The sequence below is a fragment of the Danio aesculapii genome, chromosome 6, assembly GCF_903798145.1.
Source record: "Danio aesculapii chromosome 6, fDanAes4.1, whole genome shotgun sequence".
NCBI lineage: Eukaryota > Metazoa > Chordata > Actinopteri > Cypriniformes > Danionidae > Danio > Danio aesculapii.
Window position 1 is genome coordinate 52561453 of NC_079440.1, and position 14327 is coordinate 52575779.

Consider the following 14327-nt stretch of genomic DNA (forward strand, 5'->3'; position numbering starts at 1 on the left):
GTTAACTATTATTAACAGCCAGCTCAAACTTGTTGTATATTAAGCAAATTCTCCTCACATTCCAAATGATATTACACACCTTGAACCACTGTGGCTTCTCATTGGCCTCCGCAGCACGATATGATCACGCCTACGACGGGTTATTTAAGCCAAAGGGGCGGGGCGAACATCCACCAATGAGAAGCGACAGACGGCGTGAGCTCATGAATATTACAACAACCGGTTTGTACACACTTATATTCAAGTTCACATAACAGTTACCTCCTTCTGCACTCACTCAGGTCCACAGCCGGGCTGAAACCAACCCGTATCAGGCTTTACCAGACAGCACAGCGTCAAAATGTCAGAGAAGCTTCCATTCAAAGTTGGTTAGTACAAGTTTTATCTGATTCTTGACTTAGGAGTGGGCTTAATGTGAGTCTGCACAAAATCATGCAAGCGTGTGTTTACCGCCAATGCTAAGTAGCTGATTCCGCGCTTATGATTTGTAATCAGCGCTTTAATATGTGCTTGATGAAGCGGATGAATCTGTGTAAAATGATGTAGAGTTATATTTAATCGTGTATGAACTGTAAATCTTTAGTTGCTTGCTTGTGCTTATGTATCACATGGCACCGGAGGCGTCATTGTAAGCGCTGCCGTGCACAAACCTCTCTAATGCACGCCCTCTCCTTTAAAATCACTGTTTGTGCACTATATTCATCTATTTTATCACTATATCTATATATTTGTTTACTCACGACATATTAAATATGATTTTATAACTAACACCTGTCAAACAAGCTAGCGTGGTTCCATTGAGCAAACGTGAAGAAGAAAGTTTGGAAGTTGTAGTTTTTTGTGTTCGCTTTAGAAGCGCTTTCTAAGTGATCTGCCGCCATGCTGAACTACATTTCCCATAATGCAGTGGTTAAACGCGCCCCTTTTCATTGAACAGCTTCATTCGTTTTTGTGAGTCGGATCCTTTGAACAGTTCTCAAAACGTCTGCTCAACGCCATCACGTGGTCCCGTTTAAAATGTAAAACGTCTGTATAAAGATTTTTTAGTCTATGATAAAGATAAGCAGGTAATTTTTATTTATTACTTATTTTTGATTGGTAATTATTAATGCTTTTGTTTCTTCCTTATTGAGCAGTCATTTAAAGCATAAATTTGATTTTCATTCACAATACCCCATACAAATTAAAAAAATATTTGCTCATTGCGTAAGATATTTCTTATTTAAATCAGCCGTATTTTCTCTAAAGGTGTCATAATGATCCTTAATCCAGTTTTAATCAGAAACCTTGTTAATTTCGAATGAGTTTGTGAATCAATTCATTTGAAATGATTCAACTCGAAGAACCATTCGTTTTTAATAAGATTTAACAAATATATATGTTATATGCTAGTCATACGTCAGCCTGGTTTGCATTGACCGATCTTGGCAACTGTTCGGGTTGAGCTTAGGGTTGGGGTTAGGACATTTGTAGCATCTGTTGTTGTTTTTCCAGCAATCTCTCTGATGTTCTCAGTGGTGTAGATAAGGAGAAATTCATTCAATAGTAAATCCAGCTGGACTTTGCACCGCAGTCTTAAGAGTTCAGAGTTCAGTTTTTCAAACTCAGTGAATGAAATGTCAAAGTTTGTCATTTACAGCCCCAGCACTTTATATCTGACTTATTTAATGATAGCTTATTCTGAAATCTTCTCACAGGATTCTTATGGTGAAAAACAAAAAGGATAATGATGGAAATTAGTCATATGACTATTAACACTGTTCCTAAAATACTGTTGTTGCATTTCAAACTCCGCATTAATGTAGATTAGAGCTGCACAGTATATTGTTTCAGAATCGATACATCGCAATGTGCAAATCTGCAATAGTTGCATCGCAAGATCTGCAATGTTGAGTCTGGATTATAGTTAAAAAGGAGCCGAACACGCGATTTGTAGAGTTGCTGCTAAGTTTAACCATAATAGAGTGAAGGTTTATCATTCGCATGTGTTTTTAAGGCCTGTGACTGAGCATTTCAACAGAGTTTAAAACATTTGGGCACAAAAAAATTATGATGAATGGGGTGTGACATAATAATTGCATTTAATTATTTATGCACAATTTAAATTGTGTATAAATCATTTGAATTTTTGTCTTGTTTCTAGTTCAAATAACTACATTTCAAAGCAAAAACAAGATTATTTTGCTTACCCTTATGGCAGATCATTTTGCTTGCATTGTGGAAAAGCTCTTAATTTTGGGTTATTTCTTCTGAAGGTGAAAATAATACAGTATTTGTACTTGATCTAAGAATTTTTTGATATTTGGACTAGAAACGAGATGATGCAACGTAACGAATGCATTTTTGCGTTGTTGGTATTGTACCTGAATAATGTTAGACTCCTCAAAAAACCTCCGCACAGCTGTTCATCTTGTTAAACTGTGTTCATATTGCAATATTTATCACAGAAAAATAAAACCTTGCGATATCAGAATTTTCCAATATCGTGCAGCCCTAATGTCGATCTTGAGCACTTTCGAATTTCAACAATGTAAAAAAGTAAATTGAATGCCAATCCTTTTTATTTGGTCACATTTGTCGTGGTCATTTGTTTGGTCACTGAATATTAGGATGGTCAAGTTTTTTGTACTTTTTTTTTTTTTTTTTTTTTTTTTTAAACTTTGAAAACAGCGGTGAGTTTGGTGAACTGATGACCTTCACAGCCAATCACAGTCATTTCTGTTGAGCAAGTGTTCCCAATGGTTAATCAACGCTGTTTAACAACCTGCTCAAATGTTAGTGGGAAATGGCCGTTTTTAAAATTCAAGTATCGATTGGTACCAAATTCATGACAACTGTAATTCATTGTGAAAATATGGTGTTTGTTAACCCATGAAATATGTTTTTTGCTGAAACAGTGGCTTCTGGTGATTGATAAAATGCATGGCAACTGCAAGCTGTACTTTAAGAGTCAAACAAATGTAATACTTGTGGCTCCTGATGATACATTGAGGTCTTATGAAGTTAAGCATTCAGTCTGTGCAAGAAACTGAAAATTGTTACTTGTCGTGTTGCATATTGACAAAATGTGCAGGTTTAAACGGGCACCTGAACTGATGCTTATTTTTAAATAGACCTCAGTGTATCACCAAGAACCATGAGTATTAATTTGTTTTGCCTTTGATTTTTCGAATGTGCCGGTAGCTGTCAACTTGCACATTTACAGCTAATAATCTTCTTTATTTTTCCACTGAACAAAAAAAAAGTCACCTGTATTGACCTGAGAGTAAGTAAATTAATAGCAAATTAAAATAGTTAGCTGAGCAATTCCTTTAAGTGAGCTTGTGAAACCAAACACCATCTCCTCAACCAGTTCAGGACATGTTTGGCATGTGGTTTTGAGTGTCATTCCTCTTTGAGATCTGCCAATACGAGACTGACACTTCAAATAACTTTAAATGATGTTTATCTATTTTTGTTACTCTCTAAAGATGTGCTCTAAATGCTTTCTGAAACCTGTACTAGTTTGCAGATTTCTTTTTTTTTTTTTTTTTTTCAGGTCTAATTTATTGTTGATTTTTCTCCCTGTTTAGCCGATATCAGCCTGGCTGAGTGGGGACGTAAAGCCATTGAGATCGCTGAGAATGAGATGCCGGGTCTGATGAAGATGAGGGAGCTCTACGGCCAGAGCAAACCTCTGAAAGGCGCTCGTATCGCCGGCTGTCTGCACATGACTCTACAGACCGCTGTGCTCATCGAGACCTTGACCACTCTCGGTGCTGAGGTCAGTAGGACGATGGGACGATAACCGGTTTCAAGGTTTACTGTGGTTTGGAAAAGTCCAGGTTTTAAGACCACTAAAATTTTCTGTCACGCAGTTTTTACTGTACACTACCTGACAAAAGTCTTGTCGTCGATCAAATAATAACTTGACTTCTAGTTGATCATTTGGAAAAGTGGCAGAAGGTAGATTTTTCAGATGAATCATCTGTTGAACTGCATCCCAATCATCACAAATACTGCAGAAGACCTATTGGAACCCGCATGGACCCAAGATTCTCACAAAAATTAGTCAAGTTTGGTGAAGGAGGAATCATGGTTTGGGGTTAAATTCAGTATGGAGCATGCGAGAGATCTGCAGAGTGGATGGCAACGTCAACAGCCTGAGGTATCAAGACATTTGTGCTGCCCATTACATTACAAACCACAGGAGAGGGCAAATTCTCCAGCAGGTGCTCCAGAATTGGTCAGCCTAGTCACCAGAAATGAACATTATTGAGCATGTCTGGGGTAAGATGAAGGAGGAGGCACTGAAGATGAATCCAAAGAATCTTGAAGAACTCTGGGAGTCCTGCAAGAGTGCTTTCTTTGCCATTAAAGATGACTTTATTCATGAGTTATTTGAGTCATTGCAGAGATGTATGGATGCAGTCCTCCAAGCTCATGGGAGTCATACACAATATTAATTCTGTTTCCACAGCATCATGACTTTATATTCTATGCTGTACATTATTTCTGTTAAGTGAAAAGACTTTTGTCTAAGCAAAGTCAGACCTTACTGTCCTAATTAAATCATTAAAAATCAAGGTATGATCATCTTTTATTTTGGTAAAATAAGCGTAATCTAGAGGCATTTGCCTTTCATATAAGCCACTTCTGATACCAAATGATCAATTAGAAGTCAAGATATTATTTGTTGTTCCTAAAACTTGGATAGGCGACCTGTTTTTAGATGCTTTTTATGACTATTTTATTTAGGGTATACTCTCGATCTATGTACGCTTGTCCACCCTCCCGTCTCCTCCGATGACCCGCACTCACATTGGATTCAACCCTGAGCATGCTTACGTCATCGATGCGCTGTTCAGTTTAAAAAGCGCTCTCGCTTAGCGCTAGTGTGAATACGCCCTTAGTATAGTTAAGTAGTGTGATAACTACACATGATGGGACATCCCATAAATGCTATCTTTTCTATGTTAAAAGGAGATTGTGTCCTGCCACGAATAGTGCCGAAATAATTACTTTAGAAATTTACGTTGCAGCAGAACAACAGCATAAACAGCGATGACAGTGATCATCTCAGGAACAGATTATAGGCTTCATTCAGTGTTAAATGCAGCCAATGTGAGTTTGAACACCATTTGATATGAAAGTCAGAACTTTGACTCAGTCACTCAGTAACTTATGTACTTTTAATAATGTTAAAGAGGTTTATTATGTATTAAATAGATCATAACTTACCGTTTTGTTAGATAATAAAATTATATGACGCTGGAGTAATGATGCTGAATATTCAGCTTTGCATCCCTTGAAGTAACTATATGAAATTGTATGTCAATTATCCATATATATGCGGAGCTTTGTGCTTTTAGCTTAGCATAAATCATTGCATCGGATTAGACCATTAGCATCTTTGCATTAGCATTTTCCATTGGCCTTAGTACACTGTGTTTACAAAAGAGTCGAGCTCTAAATAGTAAAAAAATCAAAAAACTATTTTGAATTTGAGAGATGCTAATGGTCTAATTCGATTCAATGATTTATGCTAAGCTAAAAGTGCTCATGCCAGACCCAGCGACTGTCTGAATGGATTGAAAAATGGTAAAACTCAACAGTTTAACTTTAGGGGACTTGTAAAATTACTTTGGTAAATGTAAAACCCTTCCAGACTCGTAAATCTGCTTTAAACTACTTTCAAGCTTTTGAGACTCAGGCTAGGCTTTCTCATGTCCAACAAAAAAACCTTGCTCCTTCAAACTTAATATAATAGTCATTATGTTATTTTAAATCTACCGGGCCTTATTACCACGGTACTTTGTTAGGAAAGGAACCGTAATTTTAATTGCCTGAAAGCACAGTCTGACTGAAATGCTTCCTCCTTCTTATCCCTTTAAAACCTCAGTCAAACCGGAATTTCCCAGCCCAAAGCAAGAAACTTATGAACGCAAGTCTTTGTAAGTCTAAAGATCTGATTCCTGCTCTTTGATGTGTGTCTCCTTCAGGTCCAGTGGTCCAGCTGTAACATCTTCTCCACCCAGGATCACGCCGCCTCAGCCATCGCCAAAACCGGCGTTCCAGGTAACAGGTGTTTCTGTTCTGGACCATTGGTTTGTTTCATAACCGCGGCTCTGGTGTAATCCTGCCGTCTGTTGACTCTAGAGCTGCGTAATCAAGTGTAGATAAGGAGAACACAGGGTTTAGAGACACGTCCAGCTTTACAGCATGTGCTGAGGAAAAGCTACAATCAGCACAAATAGGTTTAATCTGTAGACCTGAAGGACTAGCGTACAAGAGTGGACGGGATAAAAGTGAACTCCGCGAACGTCATCATTGCAGCTTTCGGTTGACAAATCGACTTAAACCTGGAAAAAGTTACACGCTGAATGATTTTTAGGGTTAAAAGTCACAACTTTATCTAACAAAGTTATTTTCAGACTACTTTTAAAAATCAATAGCTTATCTTTATTACTTTGTTTGCAAAAATAACTTGCAACAGCACAAGCTTGTTACAAATATGCACATTAATAAAATAAATACAATATTTAATGGCGACGTTTTTATTTTAAGTGTTTAAGTTTTGCTTAGAGATGATCAGTAGCTGGGTTTCCATCTGAATGTAAAGCAAATCTTTTCATTTATTCATTTTCATTTGGCTTAGTCTCTGATTTATCAGGGGTCACCATAGTGGAATGAACTGCCAACTATTCTGGCATATGTTTTACGAAGCAGATGCCCTTCCAGCCCCAACCCAGTACCGGGAAACACCCATACATGCACTCATTCACGCACACACACACACTCATAGACTATGCCCAATTTAGTCCATCCAATTCACCTGTATCGCATGTCTTTTGGACTGTGGGGGAAACCAGAGCACCCGGAGAAAAACCCACATCAACACATGGAGAACATGCAAACTCCACACAGAAATGACAACTGGCCCAGGTGGGACTCGAACCAGTGATCTTCTTGCTGTAAGGTGACAGTGCTAACCACTAGGCCACAATTCTTTTCAAATTTGCAAAAAAAGCAATAAGAATAGGAATAAGTTGCGTTTAGCAGTGTGCATGTTTTTAGAAATATGTTTGATCAATTAAACTGAAGCAACTATGATTTGTTTTGTTTTGTGTTATTTGTATTGTTTGTAGGGCTGGGCGATTCTTTCGTTTTTTTATTTATTTATTTATTTTTATTCCCCGATTAATTCAAATTTACGTTTTAAGACGATTTAATTATTAAATCGAGGGATCATGATTTATTTATTTATTTTTAATAAAGATATTAGATGCATTATAATTGCACCAATGCGCTTTGGTCCACTCATTGTATTACGCTGCCTGACTGCCTGTCTGGGTTTCAACCATGGTAGTAACGGACTGAACTCAGAGACTGGACAGCCTCATTTAACCCAATGCAGGAAGTTGTGGACATGCATCGCAGAGCTGGTGCACATACAACAAATACAAGCATTTAAGTGTCTTAAGTTGTGTTTTTCTTTTGTTGATACCTCTCGTTTGATGCGCTTTGGTCCACTCTCTCCCGCTGCTCCAACACTGCCTGATGAGGGGATTTACATTCAGACTAATGCAATGATTAAAATGATACATGTCTTCACACTTTATTAAGTCACGTCTGTGTGGATTGTCAAGACATATTCCCTTATCAAGTCGATCAGCTCGATCTCTCATCATGTATGAAGGACGTAGAAACCTGCCATGTGAAAAACACGAGCAGAGGTGAGAAGCTGTAGTAGTGAAAAGTGAAAGTACCTGCCCCCATTACGTCATTAGCTGACCTAGTTGAAACCCAGTCAGGCAGCATAATACAGAGAGTGGTGCAAAGCACATCAAATGTTCGGTAATTAAAAGGGGGGAAAAGATAAATAGAATAAATATATAATTTTACATTAGACACACATCTGATGCTTGTATTTGCACCAGCTCAACGTTCACAACTTTACGCATTGGGTTAAATTAGGCTTTACAGTCTCCGTGTTCAGTCCATTACTTCCACTGTATCTTTTTAAGAAAACAGCACCAGCATCACAACCTGTCAATCAGAAGAAGACAAAGTCAAAGCCGAGCTGACAGCCTATTGGATGTCTCCTGATATAGATTTGTACTGATTATTAAGAAACTTTTGATTTAAAAAATATATTGTATATTTAATACAAGTGTTAGCATGAATATAGTCAATGCTGCTGATATGGCATTACAAAAATAAATAAATCTGCCATTATTTACATTGGAAGCTTTTTGCAAGTGTAAAAATATGTTTTGTAAATGATAATATTTTTATTTAAAAATAGGCTTTTCAATCACCCATTTCCCATGCAACTAATTCAAAATATACCTTAACACAGAATGATGGAAACCCAGCTAATGTAATGAAAGTGTGAGAGATATGTTTTACAAAAGTTATGTAATATAATAATAATAATAATAATAATAATTATTATTATTATTATTATTATTATTATTATTATTATTATTATTATTATTTTAAATATCTAATAATACATGTGAAACGGTTATATCTCTAAGTAAATGTGTGTTTTGAGAATCAGCTTCTTTTATGAATAAATTTATGCATCACAAAGATGAAGTCAATGAGAATAAGTTGGATAAGAATGTGAGTTAAATTCTACCAGGAACACAAACATACTGCGTGATATAGCATGTTTCAGTTTCTTACCACTACTTTGTCAAGTGAATATTAAGTGTTTATAATCCCCATTTCTCTCTAACCTATCACAGTGCATTACGAGATTGCCTTCTCCACAGAGTACAAGCTTAATGTAACGCCGCCTAAGAACTTGGCCTTAAGAAGGTGTTTTAGTAGCAGCATAATTACATTAACAACCTCTTTCATTCTGGGAGCTCAACTGTGATGCAGTTAATTCTGTGGCCTTGCTCAGGTTGTGGAACAAATGAATATTGGTTTAGAGCTTTGTGGAACAATGGCAGTTTTGTAAAAATTGATATATTGGGTGTTTTGAGAGAAGAAAAATGCAAGTTCGGAGGATTATCTTAAATTGAGAGCTGAGACTGTAACCATGTCGAAAAGCATTGAAATATTGTGACATTAGTTTCAGTTACCAGGCAAAAGGCACAATACTCTTTGACATTTTCTTTTTATTTTAAAGTATAATTTAATGTAGTATTCCTGCTAAGGCTGCACAATATATCGATTCAGCATTGATATCGCAATGTGTGTCCTCATTGGTCACATCGCAGTATATGCAATGTTGAGTTGGGATTATAGTTGATCAACAGTTGAGAATACATGAGATTTATAGCCATAACAGAGTGAAACTTTATCATTTATATGTGTTTTAAAGGCATTTCAAGAGTTTCAAGAGAAGACTATATAGTAGGATTTTACTTTTCACTATTTAATTTCTGTACCTGAATACTGTTTGACTCTGGAAACCATGCAGGGTCTTAAAGTCTATTTAAAAATGGGAATTTTAGGCCTTAAAGTCTTCAATTCGATGTTCTAGGTCTTAAATATTTTTGCACAGGTCTTATTTTTCTGATGTCAATGTAACGCTACATCTAATGCTCATTTAAATAATTTTTTGTTGTTGCTTGGTTTTTGTGGTGTTGTAGTTCTTTATTTCACTAGTCCAAATGTAACTTGCGGTATTACAACTACAAATAAGACCAACATACAATAGCCAATCAGCTTTCTGTTATTGAACTCCGTGCGCCTGGTGAATGTGATGTCATCATTGTGATTGCGGAGGTTCGCTTTGGGTGTGCGCGACATGATTTCATCTAGCGGAGCTCACAAAAAGTTTTGAGACTCGAGTGAACAGTTCGCGAGGCACCGCGTTTGATTTGAGTTAAGTATGAAACACTTTGAAGAGATTTTGTCTGAAACAGGTACGACTGTACACACATCTTTATGATCCGTCCAAAAAATTGCAACAGCCGTGGGAAAGGAGGAAAGGTTTTGGAAAAGCTTGGAAAATCCTGAGGGATGAGTTTGTTAAAACAAAAAAGAGGCCATGCAAAAGTGGAGACCCGGGTGGTTTTGATATTACAGAATATATTTTTCCACCATTCATAACATTTTACACTGATGTAGATATTACAATTTTGAATTTAAAACAATTTACAAATTACAAACTAAAATTAAATAACAAATTATGTCTTTGATAACTGAAAAGGACCTGATATTTGAACCTATCGGTTTACAATATGCTGATGCCTCTTTTTCTAGGCTTTATTGGTGATGATGGTCAAGAATGTTGGACCATTATTGCCTTTTTAGCTTATAAGTAGAGGACAGAAACTAGCCAGACAGCAATGCGTGAATTGTTGAGTGGGCAAAATAAAAATAAAAGTCAGTATTTTTTTAGTAAGTATATATATATATATATATATATATATATATATATATATATATATATATATATATATATATATATATATATATATATATATATATATATATATATATATATATATATATATATATATATATATATATATATATATTTTTTTTTTTTTTTTTGCTTTTATTCTTGCCATAATAAAAATAGAATTGTAGAGCAACCCATGTTCTGTTGGCATTAATATTTAATTTTAATAGGTAAAACTGTCCGAGATATGAACAACTGCAAGTGATGCATCAAAGTTTGATTTAAAATCTTGAATGGTTATAAAAATCTTTATAATCATTTCAATAAATTATAAAAAACAATTAGTTTAAAAATCTTCAATGATATTAACGATATGACCTGCTTCCGGAAACTTTCCACTTGTCTGATTTTACTGTCTCTTTCTTTTGACCGCCCCCTGTTATTTAAAAGAATATCTCAATGGCGAACGCGTCAAGTATAAAAGCCTCGTCTGTTTCATGAGGTTCAATGCAGCGCCTGGTGAAAGTATGAATCAGCCTTAAGATGTTTGTTTTTTTGTTTTTTCTGTAGTTCAATGGTGCATCTAACCTGTCTTTAGTGCTGTTTAACCACTGATTTTGTGATTTAGCATCTTCTCTTTGTGTATGAGTGTTTTTGATATTGCGATATAGGTCTTAAATTTAATACTTAATGGTCGTAAAAAGGTCTTAAATTTGACATGATGATATCTGTAGAAACCCTGATAAAGCACTGTATATTTAGAGTTTAAATCATGTATAAGAAATAATAATAAACTTTTGAGTAAGAATAATTACGACAGAGCAAAGAAAGAGAAAAAAAAAGATGTATAATATTATGTGCTAATTAATTAATTCTCTAAAGCCACATCTTTCTTCCATATTCTGTCTTCTGACTACTCACTGTTTGCATTTGAAATAAGGAGTCGAGTTGTGTTTTTGATGCATCCCATGTTTACTGAAATGAAAAGTGTTGTGAATACAGGTCTGGGGCTCTGATTTTAATATTTTTAAATTATTAATATTTTCACCATCAGTCTTGACATTTAGAAATGTGACTAGCGTTTACATTAAATTCTGTATATTACCCTGCACCATTTTGTTATTGTATAGAGTATAGTTTGAGTATAGTTGTGGTACTAGCCAAAAAAAAATAGAAATTTGTATGGGTCAAAATTATTGATTTTTCTTTTATGGCAATTTTTTTCATATTATCTAAATATAATGTTCCATTAATTATATTTTACACATTTCCAACTCTCTATATATTAACTTTTTGCTCATTAATATGCATTGCTAAGCACTTTATATATACTATATTTATTTAATTGTTTTTAACACCCTTAGATTGTAGATTTTCCAAATATCGTAATATTCTAACAAACCATACATCAACAGAAAGCTTTAGATTATGTACAAATTTCAATTAAAGTCCCTTTTTGTTGTCCAGGGTCACATTTTGACTGAATCTAAACAAGTATTGAATCAAATCAAGTCTAGAAATTGGATTTTAGGACCATTTGAAATTGGGTGTAACTTTGAGAATAAGATTGAATATACACGTACACTATAGAGCTAGATCAGTTCTTCATTGTATGTAATCAGCCATGTGCACAATCAGTGTCTAATGTGTGTGTTTTTTTTTGTTTGTTGTTCTGCAGTGTATGCCTGGAAGGGAGAGACTGATGAAGAGTATGTGTGGTGCATCGAGCAGACCATCTACTTCAAGGACGGTCAGCCTCTCAACATGATCCTGGACGACGGTGGAGACCTGACCAACCTCGTGCACCAGAAGTACCCCAAACTGCTCGCAGGTACAACACTGGCATTCACACATCCTTCTATTATATTATACATTCATTCAATAATTTTCCTTTGGCGTAGTCCTTTTTATTTATCAGGAGTTGCCACAGTGGAATGAACCGCTAACTTATTCAGCATATGTTTTACACAGCGGATACCCTTCCATCTGCAACCCAGTACTGGGAAACACCCATACACTCTCACATTCTCACACATGCACTATGGCCTATTTAGTTCATCCAATTCACCTATAGCGCATGTCTTTGGACTGTGGGGGAAACTGGAGCACCCAGAGGAAACCCACACCAACACACGGAGAACAAACTCCACACAGAAACGCCAACTGACCCAGCGACCTTGCTGTGAGGTGACAGTGCTAACCAATGTTTGGAAAAAGAATGGTATCTTTAAGTTTAAAAGGGACTATTAGCTTTTTGCTTAAGTTCAGAAAAGTTGAGCTTAGATTAGATTAGATTCAACTTTATTGTCATTACACATGTACAAGTACAAGGCAACGAAATGCAGTTTCGGTCTAACCAGCAGTGCAATAGCAGCAAGTGCAGGATACAGGTATAAGTTATAAAGTGCAGTTATAGAAAAACTATGGTGATATTTACAGATGGATGTACTATGAACATTATATACAGGTTGTATTAGCTATGAACAGATTTACAATAAATGAATATATGTACAGGTTACTATTAATAATCAGGAGTGGCAGATAGATAAACAATTACAAATGTCCATGTGCAGTGGGTATGTCCAGTTCAAATAAGTGAGTCAGTGCAATGAATATGTGCAAACTTTAAATGTGCAAATGTTAAATAGTGCAGTGATTGTGAGGAGTATAAGTTAGAGGAGAGTGGGGGGTGTATTGGGGGGGGGCAAAAGAGTCAGTGAGGGGCAGAGTTCAAAAGGGAGACAGCTCTGGGGAAAAAGCTGTTCCTCAGTCTGCTGGTTTTTGTCCGGGGGAGCCTGAAGCGCCTGCCAGAAGGCAGGAGAGAAAACAGTCTGTGAGCAGGGTGAGAGGTGTCCTTAAGAATACTGCATGCTCGGCGCAGACAGTGTTTCTTCTGGATGTCCTCAATGGCTGGCAGTCTGGTCCCTGTGATGCGTTGGGCAGTTTTCGCCACCCGCTGCAGTGCCTTACGCTCAGCAACAGAGCAGCTTCCATACCAGACTGTGACGCAGTTGGTCAGGATGCTTTCTATTGTGCAGCGGTAGAAGTTCACCAAGACGGCTGATGAAAGCTGGTTCTTCTTAAGTTGCCTCAAGAAGAATAGGCGCTGGTGAGCCTTCTTGAGTAGGAAAATGATCTAAACTTTGAGCGAAGGGCTAATGGTCTAATCTAATTCAATGGTTTATACTAGGCTAAGATATAGGTGCTCCTGCCAGACCTGGAAATCGGCTAATTGGATTCAGAAATGAGCAGGTTTCCAAAAAAGTGGAGTTTTTCCTTTTTAATTAAATTTGTAAAAAAAATAAAATAATAAAAAAACTATTTTTAAACATCCAGCATTTTAAGAGAAATAAATGCACCAGTGGAAAGAAACTAATACATTGTATAAAAAAAGTAATATTAAAATGTTATTAATTAAAATAAATGAACCATTGTAAAATAATCAATATGATTAAAGGGTCATTAAACGTTACACAGTGAAAAAAGATATATTAATATATTTAAAGTGTGTTGATTGTAAATAATATAAGATGATAATAATAATGCAAATAAAATTAAAAATAGCACTGGTTAATTAAAATTTGTCAGATAAACTGATTAATTTTTAGCTTTTTTAACCTTTTACATTTAAGCTTCCTGACAGAGATATGATCATATTTTGATCCCTGATATCTAAAATATTGATAACCCATGATTTAGACAGCTTTTATAACAATAACTGACCCAATTATCATTTTCTGTATTTCTCCTATAAATGACCATTCTTATGTTGAGCTGCAGTGTTATTTAGCGGCCACTAGATGTCATCCTAATCCACGATCATGCAGTTCTTTTCCAACATGATTTTGAAGGATCTGTTGTTTTTACACTGAGTCGGAGTCATGAGGTCTTCGCCTTACTCTAAATATTGTCTCATATTTAATGAGTCAGTTTTATGAAGCTTCTCCATTTGATCTCTTCTGTTTGCTAGACTAAAGTA

At 35.9% G+C, this 14327-nt stretch overlaps 1 protein-coding gene across 1 annotated transcript in view; it reads left to right on the plus strand.

Annotated features, from left to right (window-relative positions):
* Window positions 1–249: 249 nt before the first annotated feature.
* The window catches only part of ahcy (adenosylhomocysteinase), a 30384-nt gene continuing 16306 nt past the window's right edge, over window positions 250–14327 (plus strand). Inside the window, exons 1-4 of the mRNA XM_056460513.1 lie at window positions 250–368; window positions 3573–3763; window positions 5982–6057; window positions 12027–12179. Of these exons, the coding sequence (XP_056316488.1) occupies window positions 341–368; window positions 3573–3763; window positions 5982–6057; window positions 12027–12179 (448 nt within the window). The 5' untranslated portion in view covers window positions 250–340. The remainder of the gene's footprint in view (window positions 369–3572; window positions 3764–5981; window positions 6058–12026; window positions 12180–14327) is intronic.